We start from the raw sequence: 20,298 nt of genomic DNA, 5'->3' as shown, positions 1-20,298 counted from the left end.
TCTTACTCCTAATTGATACACACATTTCGAGTGCTGGCGTATTAATACTGAAAACCGGGAACTAAAGCTCGATTGTATGATCAAAAAACTGTCACCACACAAGTCACTCTTTACACACGTTGTATACGACAAATACGAGCCCCTGCTTACTCAAAAAACTCAGAAAGCGACAGTCTATTGCCGAGATACTTGCTACTACAACACCCGTAACACTATACGAGTTGCATTCAGGCATTGCGAGCCCCTGCATATTTAAAAGACGGGGGAAAGGATATCGTACCTATACACGGATCGGGCCAATGCCCTGCAGATTGCTAGCAAAATACGGTAATTGTACTGGGGTCACCTGTCCATCGGTACCTCCCGGCTTGACACTTGGCTGAAGTGGAGGTAACGAGCGGACACCAAACTGACCTTTTATCTGAGAGGTTAGCAGGTCGTCCCATTGGCGTGCGTCGGCCTCACGTTGATGACGTCACCATCAGAACTACTCAGATGTTAGTATCACGATGGGAAATGTAGTTCTTTTACGGGCAAATAAACTTATATGTACAAATCGAACAGCGTTATCATTTTATCCAATGTTCTAGGAATCTCAAACCTGTCATTGTCATCTCCTTTATTTAGTGTGTATATAAGTAACAAATACTCCATAGAAGAACAGCATGTAGATGACTACTTAATTATTAGATTTAAACTATCCACTCGTTTTTTTCTTTTATTTTCTTAATTTAAACGCTTCCATACAGACTGGTTTGTTGCCTAACATTGTGTTTATATCATCTCAATGCGCGACTTAGATTAAGGTCAGTGTCACGCACTATTGTAGTTGTCACTGTTGTGTGTAATCTATCAATAATCATTTACAGTTTGTTATAGTCATGTATGTTTCTTGTGCGCATATTGTAGCGCAAATCTGTAGAATATTGATAATGGTGGCAGCAACAGATGTCTCTATTCACATGAGTTCGTTGGAATATACAATCAATGTGTAATCATGTGCGTAGAAGAAGAACTACCTCCTGTGGGCATTTTATCCAAACACATTTCTGTATATGTATAGTTTTAGATGTTTATAAGGCTCATAGTATTATTATTAGTAAAAAACTATTTGTCAATGGGCTGTATTGGACACCGATTACACTGTACTATCAAGAAAAGAGTGGACCCAATTCATATTTAATCATATGTGATTGGTTTACATGGTAGGTGATATTTCATTTACTAGTGAGTGCCATCCAGGGGATGGTATCATTCAATCCTGTAACGTCACTTGCTAATTTGAAGACCCATCTTTGTTCACGTTGGAATAACAGACTTGCCACATTGCTGCAATGCGATGGAACAGTGGGTTTCTCCAAAACAGTCCATTCAAAATCATCAGGTTTATGGATTTTTTCGACAAAATGTCTAGTGAGTTCGGTCATTGTTTTCAGACATCTGAAGGTACTTTTATGCTCCATCATTAGGAGCTTAACTTTTCTCGTGGTCATGCCTACATATTTGTTGTTTCACGGGCACGTAATGAGGTAGACCAAATTGTCACTATTACAGTTACAGAAAAATCTCTGGGGCATATTACCAAGCAATAGCGATAATTATCGCTATTGCTTGGTTAGAGACAAAAATTTACCGCAGAGCTGCGGCGGTTTTTACCGCAAATAAACCATGGTATTACCAAGGTTTATTGCAAATGCGATAAAAATCGCCGCAATGCATGAATATCGCTGAAAAGTCCGCGATATTCATGCATTACCGAGCTAATGCTCTTAGTCATGTTATCCACCTCCCATTGGATAACATGGCTAAGAACTGCTCAGGGCAGGTGTTAGCTTTTGGAGATATTTGTGCTTAGCGCGAATATCTCCAAAAGTTGGTAATAGGAGATAGCGATGTTAGCGACTGTTTTCAGTCTCTAACATCTTGGCACACCCACTTTGCATGTCATTAGTGATAAATATCACTGACATGCAAAGTGGGGCCCAAGATGGTCGCTATCTCCTACTAGCTGTCGCTAACTGGTGTTAGCGACAGCTAGGTAATAGGGAGATAATTTTATCTCCGCTTTCTTGGCTTTTAAAGCCAAAAAAGCGGAGATAAACCCCTTGATAATATGCCCCTCTGTTCCCAGGGTTTTCTACTTCCTATATCAACAAATTTGGACTGCTTAGTTTGGGCACATACCTCACAAGAGCCACACCGGAAACAGCCTTGTACTGTCGGCAGGTTCCATCGGGTTGTATTAGGATCTTGTCTCACACTCGGCGGTCTAGTATGTACAAGTCTGTCCTTCAAGTTCGTGCTCCGCTTTAGGGCAAACAGAGGTAGGGGTATCTTATCTGTACAGCTGTTTAGAATGTGCCAGTGTTTCCTGACGCTTTTCTGAAGGTTGTTTGTTAGTGCACTGAAGGTATGTGCAAAAGTCAAACGGCCTAGAGGGGGTTTTGGTGTTGGTATCTCAATAAGTGCTTCCCTGTTGTTATTCTGGACACGTTTCTTAGCTTTAAAACAACTTGTCAAGCTTTAAACTCCCTTTTTGTTACACAAAGCTCACTACTTAGGTGGGCCCTAGGTAGCCCTATGGGAAGGGTGGTGTGTAAATAAAAGGGAGGACAAGTATCACTCCTGAATGTAAGTGTTTAGCAGTGCATTTGCTGCCTTGGGATATGTGTTTCACTGTCCCACTCAAACTATTGCCTGTCCCATTGTTCTTTTTCCCTTGTTCCAGGTTTGAGTGCTCCATTATTACAGTGTTAATTCCTCCCTCTACCAATGTCAGTGTATCTGTGTTGTGGCATCCCTTGGTTGGGAAGCAAACATGACTGTCTTTAATGTTGTTGTTATAAAAGTGAGGAACAACAAGATCCATTTCCTATTCATGTGAAGAAATAGTTGCAAAATGCGTTCACACATGTTTTGGTAGTGTCTGCTATGTTTGACTGGGGTTCTGGAGAGGTGAGCTGTGGGTGGATGCTAACTGCCTGGGAGGAGGGGTGTCAATGATGTTGTAGTAGGGACTTCTGTCCTGATTTCCTGACATACATGATTCCCTCTAACGATTTTTTTGTTTAACCTCTTTTGTTATGAAGTAAACATGCAGAATCACCTTAAGATCAGTCTCAATGATTAACACACAGACTGTGCAAATCAGAATATTATACTTAAACCTATCTGTCTTTGTTTTGGTAGGTCTGCGCCACTTGGCTATTCTGAAACTGGTTGGGGTTGGAATCGAAAGCAGTGGGGTTTTGGAGCTGTATCCCATTAATGGTAAGAACTGCAGGTTTCCTCTGGAGTTTCACTTCAATTATATCCTCTTTATCCATCCTTTCCTTGCATTCGATCAGTAATAAGCTTTCATCCAGGTGGGTTGTGGAAACCAAGAGCACTAGCACAAGGAAGGAAAAGAGAAGGTGCAGCAAACCTATTTTGGGAATGTCTACACAGAAAGATGGTTCAGTGATTGAAACATCCACTGCAAACATCTTGGGTAAGGTTTGTGTCACAAGTTCAAATCTCTGTCTGGCACATCCAGCTCAGCCTACCATTCTTCTGAAGTTGTAAATTGGGTACCATTCAATTGGGCAATAACGATACCTGTTAATTCCATGACTTAGAGTGGTCGGAAAAGTTATTCAAAAGGGAAGCTATGCATATTATGCTCTGCTTGGAACGAAGAGTTGCTAAGAAATTGTCATGAAAAGGCTTTTTGTATCACATACCTTAATTTTTTAGAAACAACCTTAACATATATCTCCTGCACCCCACAGGAGTCATGGGGTTGAACAGGTATTTAGCAAACCTATTGATGGCCTATACTTGTTTGATAGAAAGGTATAGAGAAACAACCAAGCATGGCAAAGACATCTTGAATGAAATTTAAGATACAGCCCCTTCCTGAGAGGCACTCTGAAATGAGGGTATACACACTGAAGAAATATACAATTTATGGTTGTTTATTATATGAGTTCCTTCAGTTCTTCACTTCTGAAAGGAAATGTAGATATCCTTTTAAGCAAAATCACATCCTCGTGTAGCCGCCAATGCTGGGTCACTAAAAACGAGACTCGACCATCTGTAAGACCTCCATCTGTATTCCACTTTTTTATATGACAGACTTCCTTTGCAGCTAAATATATTATATACAAATATCCTACCCACCTAGTCTGCACTAAACTATAGTTACTAGAATATTTAGGAGAATTATTAGGGGCTTAACAGAGGCAAATGCCAATAATAAAAGCACCACATGGACACCAAACATTGTAAATACCCAATCTAACTGAAAAATTACTTAATACCTGCTTAACTAATGTACATCATTTGCCACATACCTTGTTAGTAACACCCATCATCTCAACAGTCTACAAAAGTGCATGGACTGTTGGCTTATCATTACGAATGTCTATCGGAACAGGCGTTTGTAGCATAAATTGCTCTCTCAGCACTGACTAGCGATGGTACATTTTATAGTGGTCCCACGAAGCAACAAGCATTAACAATTAGAAAAGATCAGCCCTTTTACTGAAATTGCCTCATCACTCAATAGATGAGTTCAGGCACTTAACTCACCATACATACTCTGTCACTCCTCCTTGTACTCATGCAATCATTCCTCCACCTGCTGATTCATTCTTACATCACCTATTCACCTATCCACAATATAAATATATTAAAACGAAAAACAATATGTTTCTGATGATTAGTTAAAAAAATCCCACCTAAAGTAAACTAAATAATTTTTTAATATGCACTGATAATTATTAAAAGTTATGTATAGAACTAATTTAAAGTAATTTATTTATATTCTAAAAAAAAACGTTACATTATTAAAGAAATTAAAAATGGTTGTTAAAATATTTTATAATTGAATATTATGTTTTATTTGTAAATATTTCTTACACATTAACATATATTTGTATATATTTTTGACTATTTTAATGTATTTTAACATGAATTCCTATGGGGTTTTAAGATCCTTTCACCATTATTTCCAATGGAAGGGTGTTGCTGTACCAGTGGTTGACCTCGTGTGATGCTGGACTTACTCTAACTCTAAGCTGGATTACTTTACTACAGCTGTGGTTCCCTTTTGTTGTCGAAGTGCAGTTTATAAGTACTGTTTGTGAATAGCAATGGCCTTACTCTTTTTGGGTGGTGCATGTTTCTAGCTTATCCACTCCCTAAAACTTTCTTTACCCCTTCCCAAACCACTCCCATTCAGTAGCATCTATGCCCTGTTTCCTTACTGAAAAGATAGGATAGATGGAGGTGGCATTCCCAGAACTATTGTTACTGACAATGGGGTGCAGTCCACCTCGGATAAAATGATGCAAATCTTAGAAAACGTACCCATCAACCACATAGAAACTCCCCTCTATTGTCCTAAGGCAAAAGGACTAGTGGAAAGGCTGAACATGATGATTAAAGAAGCCATACAATTGGCCCAGACCACAGGGGAGAAAAATGTTATGGTCGTATCACATTTCTTGTAATGCAGTGTCTGGAATATCACCTTTTACATCCCTTAAAGGAAGGAAGTCAGGCTCTAAGCTCACCCCTAATTGGCTTGGTGGTGGCAATCCTGAGTGGGTGGATAGAGATTCTGTCAAAATGAAAGTGAGAAAACATCAAGAGGGATATAAGACTTGGTATGAAAGCAAATGGGGAGCATTTAAACATGATTTGGAGTAAAGGACAACAGGTGGTAATAAAAGGCCCTACAATACATGTAAAAAGTTTGCAGCATTTTCCAAACCCAAGAATATTAAATGTGTCAAACGTAATACAGTGGTGCTGGCGAATGGTTGCACTTGGAGCATGGACAACGTAGCTCGTTGTCGAGAAGCTCTTATTCCAGAGAATAGATTTCATGGGGGTCCATCTAATGCTTCCCCTAACACACCGGGATCTAAGGAAACCTGGAATCGCTGACCCCCTAGTTGGCAAAATGATTACAAAATGGATCAACTGTATATCTTGTACATAGAACTAATATGACTTATGGGGAATCTTAGATTTATAATAAATGGGGATGTGTTGTAATTTATCTTAAATGGTACATTCGCTCTCTTAATCCCTTTGTTCATTTGCCCCACTTTTTGCTTCCTATTGTACTGTCCATCATTCTGTATTAAATCGTTGACATGCAGCTTGCCTTAGAATGTTAGCAGTGAGTGAGAAGACAGTCGAGGAACTTTGTAAAGGACTCTCCTTCAATAAAGCGCATTGCTTACCTCATCGGGCATGATTATTTCTTCATTAATATTACTCACTTCAATGGTAATCAATTACATACAGTGATAAGATAAAAGACTGAGTCTGCCCTACCGGCATTCAAACGTGTGCCCTTCAGAATACTGTGAATATCATTGGAAGTGTTAACTTTCTGAGACACTTAGCTGAAGAGTCAAACAAAAAAAACCAATACAATATTTTGCCCCAGGCTGTGACTTTCACTGGGTATGGGCTGTGCCCCCAATTCACAATGATCTTCCTGATAATTAATGGGGGCCGAATAGGTTCGCTTTTCGCATTTTATTCATAAGCAAGACAAATGGTGCCATTTTTACATGATGCTGATCCAAGACATTTAAAAGTGGCATGCAGCAGAACCTCTTCAGTAACCGCATATAGGCTGTCACTTCAGAAGTCTGAGAAGCTGTGAATGCTACCACAGATTCTTCATTTCAATTCATCTTCATTTCTGCTAAAATGTTGCATTTATTTATTTTAGCTTTCAATAAAAATCTAAAACGAACAGAAGGCCTATGAGAGCCTTATGCGACTCATGCCACTCGTGGAATTTGTCAATTCCAGTGCTGAATAATAAAAGAAAGAGGTCCCCTGTAAAACCAATAACCCGCAGAAAACAGGAGAAATAAACCACAAAGAGAAAAACAGTACCTGCCTGGGACAAATTGAGGACACTGGGTCTGATCAATGATTTCCTGGTCCGTTACAGAAATCATTTTCCAATTAAATTGTTTTTTTATTTTTTTAGTTTTGTGGTATGTCTTAGAATAAAAGTACTGACAGCATGAATCAGTATGTCTGATTGAGTGATTGGGAGTTTGATTGTCTTGGTGTGGGGTTAATGGAACCAGTGGTTCTCTATGATTAACATGTATAGCCTATCATTAATACTGGGTATGTTGTTTTGTATATCTGAATACATTGTTTAGAATTTTATATATATATATATATGTTATTAATATGATGAGTAAAACTTGATATGCTCAGTGAACTGAAAGCAAATGTCTATGGGATTTGTTATGTGTATAAAACAACGGTTGTGTTGAGGCTCCTAAGCGACTTATTGCGCATTCAAATCATTGATCAGACACAGTGTCCTCAATTTGTACCAGGCAAGCAGGCAGGTATTGTTTTTCTCTTTTGGTTCAATTCCAGTTGCCCAGATCTCAGAGTGTCATGAAATTGAGGAGATTGTGATGGGCACAAAAATCAGAGGACGCCGCAAATGATGACCAGGCAACAGAATAGGACTTAATTAAACATGGAAAATTCTAAATTGTATCCACGGGCGTAAAAGAAACTGATGCCTATTGCACCATCTTGAACTCTTTATCTCTGGAAAAATGAACATGCTAGGAATGTTGTAGTCCGCCTCGACTCTTGCCTCCAGGCGCAAACCCCCCTTGCACATGGCAATGAGGTAGGTAGAAACATTAAAGTCAAAATATCAATTTCTTTGAATGTAGCAGCAGCCTGGTGTTTTTTAGTCTACGAAAGGCTAGAAATATTTGGTGAAAGTCTTATTCTTCCTAAATAAATATATAGGGCGATCTTAGAGTAAGTAAAAGGACTCAGAGAGACGTTTGTGTATACTAACCAGGGTTTGTCTTTCAGTGAGGTCTGCAGAGCTATTGAATCAGAGCTGGTTCATGTCTCTGGGTTGCTGGCCTTCACAGTCCAGTGCACATATGGTATTTTCTGGGTTCAGTGAAACTTTCTGCATTTCCCCATGAAGGATTTGTTTTATGCATATCACACAAGAGTACCCCCTAAGGCCCTCACTCATCACTCTAAACATAGAAACCATATGTTGACATTTCACTAACTTGGCAAAGAGACGGTGTCTACGTCCGCCATTGCTTCATTCTTAAGAATGATGACTCCTTGTGGTATTATACAATCGCTCACTAGTCTCGACAGTGTTACGTTTTCAGGACACTTTCTATGGTAAATGAGGATTTCAGTTGTTTAATAACTTTTCCAGCCATATAGTTATAACTGAATAATCTTTGACAAGCTTCAAATGATCTTCCTACATTTATGGGTTATTATAAATATTGTTTGTTTATTTCCTATTAGGAAGTTCAAGCGTTGACCGTGAGGATCTCCCTATTCATCTTGTGAAGGACATCCGGAACTATTTCCAAGTGAGCCCTGAATATTTCTCCATGCTTCTGGTCGGGAAGGATGGAAATGTGAAGTCTTGGTATCCCTCCCCCATGTGGTCCATGTCCATTGTGTATGAACTCATTGACTCTATGCAACTCCGGAGGCAGGAAATGGCCATTCAGCAGTCACTGGGGATGCGTTGCCCAGAGGATGAGTATGCCGGCTACGGTTACCATGGATACCATCATCAGGGTTACCAGGAAGGCTATCAGGATGACTACCGACACCACGAGGGCTACTACCATGGATACCATGACTAAAAAGTAAAATTGGGACTTCACCCCATCTGCTGTTGGATCAACTCGTTACCAAAGTCTTACCAAATTCCACATTCAGCTTCCATTCCTCGCCTTCTTGCTCAGCATTTGAGGGTGTGCACTTAGCAGACTTTTAATCCCTTGAGTAGGCACCAGCCTTCAAATCAAAGGTTTCAAAATAGCACTGAAACATAACTAAAGAACATATGATTTGCTTTATCTTGAGTCTGGAATTGCAATGTGTTAAGTAAAAAGGTTTCCTATTAACTCTGCTGGGTGCTGAATTATAAGTAGAAATAAGACCTGTGTAGACAGTATTATGTTTTTTATGCCTATATCTCTATACATAAAATCTCTGCATATGTATAGAGATGTAATTCATGTAAGTATTATTTATTGGAAAATTTAAATCTCTGGAAAATTTTGTAAGGATGGCCAAAGACTTGAGATGCTTTCCTAAGCAACAACGTAACAGCCCATATGTCTTTGCTTTAGGTTAGAAACTCGAAATGCTGCACATAATGATTTGGATATGTCACTCAAGAGACTATTTGAATATTCAAAATGGCAGTCTCCACAAGACATGACAAAAAATAAAGACCTTTCGTATCCCCTTTTGAACAGAAGCAGCATCGGACCTGAAAATTAAAGAGCGATATCTAGGTACAGAACATGCCAAGCTCAAACCGTCCATATATTCGAAAATACATTTCTTCGCAGGAAAATCTAGGTACTCCAACCTTCCTCAGCATATGGGCCTCCCACGGCATAAGGGTGATCCAAAATATGTGGGTGTTCCACAGCATATGGGTCTTCCACTGCATATGGGCATTCCAGAACGTATGGGTGTTCCACAATGTGTGGGTGTTCCAAAACATATGGGAGTTCCAAAACATATGGGCCGTCCACAGCATATGGGCGTTCCACAGCATATCTGCGTTCCAAAATGTGTGGGTGTTTCACAGCCTATGGGCCTACCACAGCATATGGGCATTCCACAATGTATGGGTGTTCAACAACATATGGGTGTTCCACAGAATATGGACGTTCCAATGCACATGGGCATAATGCAAGCTGGAGGATGCTTAGAAAGGAATGAAGGAATAATACTTAGTTCACTGTTTTTTGTACATGGTCACAGTGAAGGTATACCACTACTCATTGGTATACGTTTTGTAACGAAAGAGTGTATTTTTCCCTCTGAATGGGCCCACTTGACTAAGGCAAGGTTGTCTGTCATCACTTTGCTGTTTGGCAAGTGACAGCTCCACTGACTGTCCAACATAAGCAGGCCATGGCTGTGAACCTTTGGTATCCGGGGAGCTGTTATTTTTCTTCTTGGGGTACCCAGTCTTACTACGGGAATGAGATGGGACATCATAAAGATTGGGTTCTCTGCAACATGGAAATTTGCTTGCCACCATGCTTATGTGAACATTCCTTATTGTTGGCCTTTTTCAATCAGTTTCTGACCGGTTGTTATGTAATGTTGCAAAGGTTTTTATAAAGCACACGTCCAAAAACGTGGCTGCCTTAGTGCTTTTCCTTGCAGGCCTGTATGAGTCGTGTTCTTTCCACTTTGGATTTTCCCCGGGGTTGAATTCAGTAGGGGAAAGAGGTTCTTGTGACCAGCTGGCCAAATTTGAGTGATGTTGAGATATTTGTTGCATTAGAGACTTAGACTTGTGTCCACTCTTGGCATGTGCTCTACCAGCTTCTATAACGTTATCTTACTTGTTGTATCTGAACACCAGACAGTTGTTTGTCTACTCTCAAGGAAGTCACAGTCCTCTCATGCAAACACTTCCTGGAAGAGAAAAAGAACAGAGACTCATTCGGCGACATCCTGATGACTGCAGTGACTGTGACACAGACACACTTTATTAGTGTTTGCAAAATTCACAGGATATGGCTTGAAGCACTACCTTGAAAAAGTTGGCATTGCGTTGCACTAATAATTTCGTGTTTTAGAACAAGTTTTTGAGCCACAGTTGTGTGTGTGATGCCATTGATCAGCTGGAGTGGCAGAACATGAGGTATAAAGGTGTATTTTTTCCACCATTCTTTTTAGGACCCTTTCTGTTAAATAAAGAATACTGACTTCTTTATGAAGAATGTGGTGTTATAGTAGTGTGTTAAATAGAAGTTTGTTAAATACTCTGTGGCACAGATGGAAAGGAGTAGAACGAACATAAAAAGCACCAAGTAAGATTTCAGTCTCAGTTACAGACAGCCTTAGCTGTCTATAGGCAAGCACATTGTTTCCAATACATAACATATGCTTAGAGTTGGCTTTATGTTAACCCATGGCTCATTACTGGACTGCTTGTTTTCTCTTCCTGGTGGCTCCTCTTGATTAGGTGGCTTCCCTTCATATTCTTGTTTGTGTCCTGCCAAGGGGCATCTCAGTCTCACAGTGTTCTGACTGAATATGTTGTGTCCTTCCAGTTCTAACTTGAGGGGACTTATTTTATTTATTTGGTAACAGCACTCCAATGGAGTGCTTGTGTTTTTCCTGCTGTCTCTCCCCTGCTTGTTCCTCTGCTCTCATGCACGCTCACTTTCTATTCTCTTCCTGTTCCTCTGCTCTTCGATGCAGGTGAGTGTCCCCAGGGGATTAGCCATTTCTGGTGCTGTAGCACATTGACTTTCCAAAATCTCCCAAGTAGAAATCGAGGAAAATCGATGATACCTGGAGTTACCTGGCAAGGCCCCTGGAGCTTGCTGACAGGCTCTGTGCCAAAGCACCCCCGTCACCACAACACTCAGGGTGCTACTGTGCCCAACCCACACCCCTATGAATTCTAGGAAAAAGGGTTTGCAGGACAGAGAAAACAAAGCAGGGCCACTGGCTCTGGCAAAACGTTTTGCTGGTTGGGTGGGTTTCAATTTACATTTAACCTAACACTAGCTAGTTTTAGACTCACTGCACCTTATATACATAGCACTCTGCTTCTCACCCATACTTAGCGTTCATCTTGACCTTTTAAAACACTACCTCCTCTTCGTTGGAGAGTTGTAGTCCATACCAGGTACCTTGCGGTCCTGGTGTGATGAAGGAACCCAATGATGAAGCATGTCACCCCCGGGTGGGTGAGGTTCTTTAATGAAAGCATTCCTCCGCATACAAGATTTTTTTTCTTTGACTAGACCTACTCTTTTCCATGTTAAATGGTTGGAAAGCTTGCCATCCCTGGAGCTTTGGGCCTCCCACCTGGTCCACTGCTGCCAGTATGCAAGTGCACCCACTTGGACAAAATTGTTCCCGCTGGGCCAGACCTAAATGAAAGAGAAAGGGAAGGGAAAGAGAAAATGAAATGAAAGGGAATGGGAAGACAAAGGGAAATTGAATATAAAAGGCATAGCTGCACCACAGGGTGCTGTTCATGCTACAAAGATTCACTTCATAAAACCTTGCAGTGGCTTTCTTAATTTGCGTATTCATTGTTGTGGTTCTCATTAGGTCAAGGATACCAACAGGAGGTTTTTGTGCTCTTTGGGATTGCCTTGAGCACTAACTGTTTTTTAACCTTGTCATCTAAAGTCTCCGAGTTCCCAGCAACTGTGACCCTGGAAAAAGATTCCTTCAATTTCAAGCACACTTGGAGCTAGGGTTTTAGGCCAAGGGAACCTGGAGTGCCGATACATTTGCTACAGGGTCATCTGTAGTTGCTGAGTAATCTGTTAAAGGTAGACATACGACTTTCATGCTTTGCTCGTATGGCTTTCTAGTCCTGGCACCTGCAAAGTACTACTTGGTCATTTGTTTCCTATTGTTTGCTCTATGTGCATTGCTGGCTATCTTGGAATGGCTTTTATTTGATAACAACTGAACTAACAAGGCAAGTACACAGAGGCAAGTTGACGTCCAAAGTAGAACTTATATTGCAAGAAAGCAGATGTAATAAAGGAGGGAGGCAACGAACGTCCCCTGAGCCTGAAGTCTGGCCCTCTCTGGTGTCTGGCACTTCCAAACATCAGCACTCCACCCTGGAAATCTAAGCACAAGCTCATCCCTAAGAATCCTTTGACATAGTTATAACACATGTTCCACAATTCAGTGTAATTGATAAGTAACAAAAGACAAAATAACATGGAAGCAGATCCTTTGGTGTGTCGCTTGTCCCAGCAGGGTGGAGATTTATTAGATCCAGACTTGAGGAATAACAGTAAGCCGACACGTGTTTCGTCGTGTGCCGTTGAGTCAACACGACTCTTCAGGGCTTAGACTCAACTCCTGGATGTGGGTTGAGTGTGGTCTGAAAGTTATGGCAATATTCCACGTTGGTGGATTTAGAGAGAGACACTGGGATTGTTGATAATCAGATATCTTAGTAGATAGTGGTGGACTATCCCGTGGATCAATTCGTAAAATCGCGTTCTGTTAGCTTTGTTTCGTCTAGTTTCTGGGTGTGTCAGAGACTTCTTGTTAAAGACGCTCTGAGTGTTGCTGTGTTATAGATGTAGACCGAGAGGGAATCCATACAATTGAAAACCTCGAAACGGGTGCGTTTCCTGGTTAGCGGTAAGCTGATGGTCGGTATCCCTCCTCCGTTGGTTCCCGGTGGCCGTCTGTCATGAGCGAAAAAAATAGACGAAACACAACGAGCACAACATTGCGCATCCAGGAGACCCCACGCAGGTCCATCAGGAACACTCCCAAATATTTAAAGCCTCCCGTCGCTTTCTGCAATGCCGCCGCCCAGGACCCCAGGCCACGCTCCCCCAGTACCCACAGCATTGACTTACGCAGGTTCAAGCGGAGGCCCGGCACTTCCCCGAATATCCGCATGATGTCGAGGACCCGCAGCCCAGATCTGTGAGGAAAAATAAAACATCATCCGCATAGAGTGCAATTCTATCAGAGGGTCCCCCTTTCCACTCATGCCCCGCATCTGTGCGTCCACTTGGACCCACGCCGCCAACGGTTCCATAGCCAGGGCAAATAGATATGGCGATAGGGGGCATCCCTGCCTGGTGCCCCGACTTATGGAGAAGGAGTCGGACACTGCCCCAGCCACTCTCACCGACGCCGTTAAATCCTTGTATATTAGCTGCAGATATGACAAAAAGTGGGGCCCCAGATTTAGGCGGGACAGAAGTGCACGAAGGTAGACCCAACTCACGGAGTCGAAGGCCCTATCTATGTCGGCCAGTAGTAGGGCCGCCGGAATACCTGCCGCTCGGGCCGCCTCCACCGCCACCTGCGCGCGTCTAATATTATGCCTTGTTGCTCTATGGATATGGATACAGAGTGGTGAGTTGCACACCTATATAATCACGTTTCTCCAAGTAAACTAAATTTCATGTACTCTCTCAATTAAACCTGCTCGGTGTGCTAGCTTCCTCTGTGCTCTGTCCACTTGCGCTGCAAACATGATAAGAACACAAAGGAACCGCATTTCTATTCCCATCAAGCTGCACAACCATTAATGCGGAACGAATCCAATGAATTAAATCCATAAGACGCTTTCTCCACAATTTTATCCTTTTATGTTTATCCTTTGTACTCCTTAGTTACCTTCAATTAATTTTACTCATTTCTGTTGTGTTTCATAATTCTTCAAAACAGCACAAGAACGCAGTATACTTCCACGTGTCACGCTTTATTTTAAAAACACCCAATGCATTTTGGGTATGAAACCCTTCTTCGGGGGTATCTATAAAAATAGAAATGCTCTATGGGGCATAAATCCGGCCTGGTCCGGGTGGACAAGATCAGTAATGTATGGGAGATGGCGATTGGCCAGCACTTTCGACAATATTTTCGCTTCGGTATTCAATAACGATATTGGCCTATAGGACTCGGGTTGGTCCGGGGGCCTCCCTGGTTTGCAGAAGACCACTATTTCAGCGTGTCCCCAGTCCCTCAGGAGCAATCCACATTCTCTGGCCGCCTCTAGCGCCCTACCATAGTATGTACCTATTTGGAGGTGAAATTTCTTTAAAAATTCACAAGGGAACCCATTGGGTCTGGGGGCCTTACCCACGTTTAATTCTCCGAGGGCTGTATCCAGCTCTTCCGCCGACAAAGGGAGTTCAAGGCAAGCCCGCCCTTCATCTGAGATTGATCGTGGCGGGAGGTCAGCCAGAAATTTGTCAATGTCGTCTGGCGAGAGAAGCTCTCCAGGGCGTATTGGGCCTCATAATACCGTGCAAAGTTGGCTGCTAGGTACTTCGGGCCGTCATGGGCGTTCCTGCCTCATCCCGAAGACACGGTAGGGACTGTGTGTGAAATGTGCTCTGGCAGAGCCTATATAGCATCGAGCTGGATTTGTCACCCCACTGGTAGATCCTACTCTGAGTCGCCAGCCACAGCTGTCTAGCTTCATCTAACAGCAAGGAGGCATACGACTGCTGCGTCAGTAGTAGTTGTCCCACATCTTCCTTACCCCCACCAGTGTGGCATCTTTTTTCCTGGTCACTGACTCGGTCCGCAGCCTTCACTATAACCTCCCCACGTGTCTTGCGGGCAGCCGCACCCCAAGCAATGTCCTCCTCGCGAAGCGTGGGCTTCAGAGCCTCCCAGAGGGTCATGTCCTCCGTGTCAGAGTTATCATTATCACTCCAGTAGAGAGCAATAGCCTCCCTCATGTGGGTCTGATAGCTTTCTTGTTGTAAGTGTCACGTGGAGAGGCGCCATCTGAACGTCTGCCGTCTCCTATCGAGAAGTAAGTCAAGCACAATCGGGGAGTGATCCGACAAACCGCGTGGCAGTATGGACGTGGAATCCACCCTCCCAACCCAGGCATGGGGGACAAATAGGTAATCAATTCTGTAGAAGGACTTATGTACTGCTGAGGCATATGTGTATTCACGGCGTTGGGTGTGTTGGTGTCGCCATGCATCTACCCATCCCATCCCTCTCACCATGCCATTCAGTTTAGTAGGTGTGTCCGATGGCACCTCACCCCCCAGCCTGTGTCGATCCATCCGTGCATTCATCACATCATTCCAGTCCCCGCCCACCACCGCCATAACATCTGGTATCTCGGCCCATACACCAAACAACTTTTCTATAAGAGCACCTTGCAGCAGCGGTGGGGCGTACACACTCCCGAAGACTACCGGCTCAGTGCCTATCTTGCCCCGGACAAACACATATCTGCCCTGTGTATCGATCCACTGAGTCTCATGAGTATAGGAAAACCTTCGATGCACCAAGATAGCCACCTCTCGAGATCCCCTCACAAACCCAGCATGATATACCTGCTGAAATCCATAGCACTGTAGACTGAGGGTTTTGGTGCCCATAAGGTGAGTCTCCTGCAATAGCAACACATCAGCCTTGTCTTTCTTCCCCTGCCGCAGGATTGCCCCTCTCTTTATCCTGTCCAGCATCCCCCGTACATTCCAACTCACAAGACGCATCGACGCCCTCTGTAGGCCCAATTCGAGAGTGTCAACCGCCATTCATGGGTAGAAAAATGAACAGCCCGAGTGTCTGAGGCCACACACACATCTTGCCCCAAAAGGACTCGAGAGAACACTGTGCAGATTAACGCATCCCACCCTCTCCTACCCCCCTTCAACTCACACCCAACTAACCCCCCAACCCCCACCCTGTTCCCAGTCACCCTTTCAACTTCCCCATCACCCCCCACCCCATACCTCAGTAAAATTGAAGTACCTGTTGTGGTATAGATTATCTCCGGCCCCCAACGGGAGGTCAGAGACCCACTATCCCAATGGATCCCCATAAACTACCCACACAATCCCAACTCACCCCTCACTGAATAAACTCCTCTAAACTGAGGGGTTATGACCGCCCTCCCTTCTTCGTCCCCCAACCCACGTCCCATGGCTTCCCAATTACTTATGCTTCCGGAGTTATAGTCGATAGATTGTAAGAGTTTTCATCGCCCAAGAGATGAGTGCCGGCCTTCGACCACTCCCAAGGACTTGTGTCTGGAGTCTACCAAGTGTCTTTGGGTCTCATGCATCCGGATTCTGAGAGTCTGTAGTTTCGGTCGCCTCCGCCGCACCATCATTGGGAGGAGGATTCTTCTTGGTACGTGACCTCCAGTTATTCCTGCTCCACGATCACCGGGGGGTCCTCGGGGCGCCCGCCGTGGATGATGAATCTGAGTCTCTACCCGGAGGGGTATGTACTCTGATCCAGACCGTCTTGTCTGTCCAGGCAAAGACTTCTTCCGGAGTATTAAAGAATTGAGTCCGGGACTGGAAGACCACACGCAGGCGGGCCGGGTAGAGCAAGGCATAATGGATATTGAGGCCCCTCAGCCGCGCCTTGGCTTCGGTAAAGGACTGACGTTGTTGCTGAACCAGTCTGGTATAGACTGGGAATATTAGGATTTTGTCATTTTCAAATAGCAAAGGCTCCTTCACTCGTGCTTGTCGCCGGATTGTGTCGCGGTCGTGGTAATTGAGCAGCTTGGCTATCACGGGTCGCGGGCGAGCTCCCACCGGCAGCTTCTGGATCAGCGCTCGGTGCGCGCGTTCAATTATAAAACAGCGTGAAAGGGACTCCGGAGGGAGCCACCCCTCCAACCATTGGGTCGGAAAGGCTTCCATGTCGCCCTTCTCACAGCCCTCCGGAAATCCCACGAACTGCAGGTTGTTCCGCCGAACACCCCCTTCCGCGTCCTCAGCTCGCAGTGCAAGGCCCTTCTGAATCCCTTCCATGTTGGCTACCTTCTTCTTCAGGGTCCCCACGTCGTCCTCCACTCCTGTAATTCTGGTCTCAGTCTCAGTGATGCGGGCCACGGCATTGCGCAGGTGCTGGCGCAGCAAAGTAACATCAGCTCCAACTGCCCCTATTTTTGCATCTAGCATGTCTCTGGATTGTGTTATCGCTGCCATGAGGGCTGCATTGTCCGGGCCAGACACCTGAGGGCCCCTGGAGGCCCCGGCTCCTCCAGCTGGCCTAGTAAATTTGTCGATCGTGCCTTGTTTCGAGGCGCCTCCACTGTTGCCACCCCTCGTCATGGCTGTCGCCGGATATGTGCACAAAGTTCAGAGCACCGTGGGGGTTGCAGGTCGATCACCCTAACCTCCTTGGTTGCAGAACTGTGTCTGGGCCTTCCCTGCTTTCTGAGACGTTGGGGAGGATATCGTCCGCTCTCAGACCAGTCTGCGCTGTCGCCCGTGGTATCACTTCTTTTTACCCTAATGGCACGATGTCCCCAGCTATTCTCGCCACCAGTGATTACTCCATGTCTAATGTGGGGGGCATATGAGTCTCATCGTTGTCCGGGAGCCACTCCGGGGGCACAATCGCCCCCCTCCAAGAGCCCGGGGCCCCAAGGCACCAAGGCAGTCACAGGGTCTGCGCAGGATCGTCTGCCTTAGTCACTGGGCCCTCGGCGTTGCCGCCAGCTTTTCTCCACTCAGGGCCTAGATTACAGCTTTCGGCACTCCGCCCTCGGAGGTTGCCCCAATGGCCCGATTCTGCGGCCAAGAGTGGTGCACGTGTGTAGGACAAGTAGGTCAGGGTCCCAGCCAGGCCCGATGCAGCATGCGCCTCTGTTGCAGCGAGCGCCGCCACTGTCGTCCAAGACCCGCCGGAAGGCTGGGGGGGGAGAAAGCACAGGAGAGATCCCCAGTAGTGCCCGCAGCTCAACAGTCCCCCAGCGGTCCGATACGACCGCCGAACGAGGCCAACCCGGCCCCTCCCGCACTCCCCCGGCTCGCAGCCTCCGATTCCTAGGTGTGACAGCGGTGGTATCGGGTGCTTCGTGTCCTCCGCGTAGCATAGTTTACTCACTGCGGGCCTCCGTGTGCCGGATGTGCGGGTCCGTCCACTGCTCCTCACTGGCCCCGGTCGCGCCGCACTTCCGCCCGGATTCACCCAGACTTGAGGTCCCGGCTTCTGCGTGTTTGGTAGGCCTCTCCACCTCGGGACCCGGATCGCCGTTGGGCAGGCGTCCGAGATCACTCAAATCGCCGTCGGAGCTTCCCCGCCACTTCCGACACCTGTATATCCTCTTTGAGATGTCTCAGGGTTTTGTCGGATAAGTCGCCGGCGGGACGGAGCACTCTTAGGCTACGTCCGCCATGTTCGCCGCCTTGACCACGCCCCCCCCTCTCCTACTGTTTCGACAAATGATCAACTAGCACAATATTGAATCGTACTTTCAGAAGAAAACCAAATGGTCCCAAGAAATCAATACTGATTTTGTCCCAAACCTTTTCTGGACACCCTACCTCACTCATCGGCAGAGCGGGACACTTCAAGTTCCTACGATTCTAAGAACAAGTAAAACACCTTGGGCCTTATTTATGAAGGCCTTGCGCCGCCGGTGCGTCACTTTTAACATGGGAAAAAGTGACGCACCGGTGGCGCAAGGCCTTCATAAATAAGGCCCCTTACATCTACATCTCTATCCATACCTGGGCACCAATAGCTCTCCCTGAGTTTCTTCCTCGTAATAGTCATACCCAAATGATCCTCATACATAAGATGTAATAAATGAACCCTTTGACAGTAATGGGAGGAACTAACTTGTCAGCTCTAAACAACAACTCAAATTCCACAGACAACTCTGTCTGGACCTTGCTATATGACTGCAACTCCACAGAAAGATTATTTTCTTTGGGTCACCCATCCGTCATGTACTCCATACCTTTCCCTGAAACCACATCAAGTTCAAGTGCATTTCTCCATTCTTGTTTGCTAACACACTTACCTTCACTTCAGTCCACTCTTGCTACTAAACTGTCCACATTTTGTTGATCCTCTGAGAAGTCATCTGCCTTGTCCATGGAAAATGGAATCCTAGAAAGACAATCTGCATTCACATTCTTTCCACCAGGTATGTATTCAACCACAAACTGATACTCTAAAAGCTTCACACTCAATCTAGCCAACCTTGCAGAAGCTTTTTTTGAATGAACATTAGAACCACTGATAAATGGTGCCAATGGATTATGATCGGTTCACAAAAAAATGTTGTTTCCTAATGGTTGCCAGCCTGACTGAATCCTCAGAGTCAATGCGAAGCTAAGAAGTCCACCTCTTGATAGCTCTCACTGCTGAATGCTATTAAATCACAGACGATGGTAGTGATCAAGCGAGGAAGGAGGGGAGGATGAGAAGGGAACAGCAGGGAGGGAGACCGGAAAAAATAAACAAATTAGCTTAAAATCCACTGTCTTATGAAATCTGCACAATCTCACTACTATCACTCAGGCTCCCCTATACTATATGCACCTGTAAATGAAATTAATGGATGACATATTCCTGAGATTCCAATAATGGGGTAGAACAGCTTTCATCTATAACACAAGACACAAGGGGTGGCTCCTCTGCTAAGCCGGAGGAGCTTCGCACCACTGCTTTAAAGCAGTGCAAAGTAAAAATAAAATGATAATAATGGCAGTCCGTTATTATCATTTTATTTTTACTATTGCAGTTGTACTGCAGAGCAGCCCCATAGATAGGGCGGGGCAGGGCCGGCCTCCACTGACTTTGAGGCAGGAGGAGAAGTGGTGGCTGCACCTAAAGAGAGCATGAAGGTTTGGCCGGTCGTCTCGGACCTGCCAAACTGTCATGTGTACTGTGCATGTTCTCCAGAGGCTGTATTATACAGCGTAATTAGAGAACAAGCCCAGCCTCCAAGCCCTTGTCTGAGCGCTGAACCACGGCTCTCAGACC

General features: G+C 44.8%; 1 protein-coding gene across 1 annotated transcript in view; it reads left to right on the top strand.

The window, feature by feature from the left end:
• Positions 1–10,796, top strand: part of CCDC80 (coiled-coil domain containing 80) — a 315,033-nt gene extending 304,237 nt beyond the window's left edge. Inside the window, exons 7-8 of the mRNA XM_086934101.1 lie at positions 3,190–3,270; positions 8,335–10,796. Of these exons, the coding sequence (XP_086790227.1) occupies positions 3,190–3,270; positions 8,335–8,684 (431 nt within the window). The 3' untranslated portion in view covers positions 8,685–10,796. The remainder of the gene's footprint in view (positions 1–3,189; positions 3,271–8,334) is intronic.
• The last annotated feature ends 9,502 nt before the right edge of the window (positions 10,797–20,298 follow it).

Source organism: Lissotriton vulgaris, chromosome 8 (genome assembly GCF_964263255.1).
Source record: "Lissotriton vulgaris chromosome 8, aLisVul1.2, whole genome shotgun sequence".
NCBI lineage: Eukaryota > Metazoa > Chordata > Amphibia > Caudata > Salamandridae > Lissotriton > Lissotriton vulgaris.
This window is presented reverse-complemented; position numbering and strand designations above follow the sequence as displayed.